The 2,067-nt window shown below is 40.3% G+C and overlaps 1 protein-coding gene across 1 annotated transcript; it reads left to right on the forward strand.

Moving 5' to 3' along the window:
• Nucleotides 1–241: 241 nt before the first annotated feature.
• On the forward strand, nucleotides 242–1,332 carry LOC18432296 (RING-H2 finger protein ATL65). Its single transcript, XM_020666159.2, has one exon. It carries the CDS (start codon nucleotides 362–364, stop codon nucleotides 1,166–1,168), a length of 807 nt encoding a protein of 268 aa, XP_020521818.1. The 5' UTR covers nucleotides 242–361; the 3' UTR covers nucleotides 1,169–1,332.
• Nucleotides 1,333–2,067: the final 735 nt, after the last annotated feature.

A 2,067-nucleotide genomic window follows, 5' to 3' on the forward strand; every position in this document is an offset into this window, starting at 1 on the left:
CACTTTGCTTCAAAGTTTGGCAACCAGTCCCCATGAATAAACTATTTATTCTTTTTCTCGGTTAGTCATAAGATTCATTAAGAAAACACTTAATGATAATATCAGCCATTAATTGCACTTTTCAGGTCAGTTTGTGTAACCTTCAAATCTCTCTTTACCACAATTTGCAAGTGGTTGATCTAGTGAGGGTCCACCAACCCGAATTGCAATGATGTATGAATTAAAAACAATAGAGTGAATGCATAATCAAATAATTAAATAACTAAACTAATAATTACATCAAGCAAAGCCTATAATCACTCTCTTTAGCTAGTTATGTGCGATCAAAATCCTTAGGCAATCTCCATTAGAACCTCAAGAGATGGCTAACCCTTGGGGTGGGTTGCAAGAAGGCAACACCATGAATTCACCCTTCAATCCTCCAATAATTGCCACCATCGTTCTTGTAGCCATAGCTTTCTTGTTTGTGACCTACTACAAGTTCTTCTTCAACCATTTTAGGCCATGTCTTCCATGTCTACAAAGAGAAGGTGAAACTGAGGGAGCCACCTATCCTGTTGTGAATGACTCGGAGGCGTTTCTCCCAACCGTACATCCATCAGGGTTTAATGAAACTTGGCTCCAAAGAATTCCTATGTACCAGTTTACGGACAGTGGTGGTCGCCCCGAAAGCAAGACAGATTGTGCAGTTTGCCTCGGGAAGTTCTCGAGTAAGGACCTTATGAGGGTTCTTCCATTGTGCAACCATATTTTTCATATGAGTTGTGTTGATGTGTGGCTTAGGGGACACACTAGTTGCCCTTTGTGCAGGGCTTATGTGGGGGTGGCCCCTGAGCTATGGCCTCATTTACCTGGTTTCAAGAAGTTCATTCAATATGAGGAAGAGGGGGATGGAGGAGGTTATGGGTTGGGGGATTTCTTTAGTGTGAGGATGCAAGTGTTGGAGGAAGAAGAGAGGAGGAGGAGAGAGAAGGGGGAAGAAGAGGAGAGAAGTGAAATAGAGGAAAGAAAGGATGGAGGGGATGTGGTTTTTATGAAGAGGTGTTTTTCTTTGGGTTCTATAGAGAAGGGGAGGGGTTGGGCTGCAAGGAGTAGAGGCCCTGATATTGATGACATTGAGGCAATTTTATCTCCAAGGGTGAGGGTCATAAGGGGACAGGATCATTGAAATGGATCACATATGAAGTATCCTTAGGCTTTTCTCAAAGGGTTGCTTTTTGAGGGACCTCAAGTTTGGTCTCCACCATTGATTTCTCTTGCAGGTACTTTTATGCTGCTCTTTGGTATATGGCGGTCTTCCTCCATTTGTCCAAGTTTAAGTTTCCTTTTCTTTTGTTCTTCTTCTTCTTTTCCTTTGGCTCTTCTTTATCTTCTCCATAAATGGACACTAAACAGCCCCAATCTCTATAGGGGTAACTTTCATAATCTACCATGGGCAAGTGCAAAATACAGCCTTTGCGGTGACCATATTTTGTACCAATCAACATACATTAACCAACTTTTTAAAACCTGGAATTAGGTTTTGGATCACCCATTCACTATCTTGATTAGATTGGTGATCTAGATCAGCTGAATCTGTAGAAATTCCGCAAAAACGTTTAATAAGATATTGGTATCGAGTGATTCTGCAAAGGGATGACTCAATTCACTCACCCAACGATTGAGATCCAGATTGACGATTCCTTAGCTGGAGCGCCAGGTTTTAAATCAATTGAACTGATAACAATCGAAGCCAAATGTTTGCAACTACATTGCCTAAAAATATATTGAAAGAAATTCACAAAGCTCAAAACTCAATGTATTCTAAATTATGAGCTTCTTCATGAAAGGATCATGCAACCTTGCCAAAATCTCTGCATTGTTCTAAGATATTACAAAGACAGACAGTGAAGAAGTGAAGGCCCAGGAATTGCTTCAAATAAAGGGTGAGTCATTTTTATTCATGTGGTTAATAAAGGAGACTTTTTCCTTCCATACTAGATGGGGCAATAAAGAATTCTTCAAAGAGCACATCATATTCAGACTAATATAGTCAGCATGATTGTTAAATGGCTTAACCTTTTTCTC

This window comes from Amborella trichopoda, chromosome 8 (genome assembly GCF_054954075.1).
Source record: "Amborella trichopoda isolate Santa Cruz 75 chromosome 8, AtrichopodaSantaCruz75HAP2 v2.0, whole genome shotgun sequence".
Lineage (NCBI taxonomy): Eukaryota > Viridiplantae > Streptophyta > Magnoliopsida > Amborellales > Amborellaceae > Amborella > Amborella trichopoda.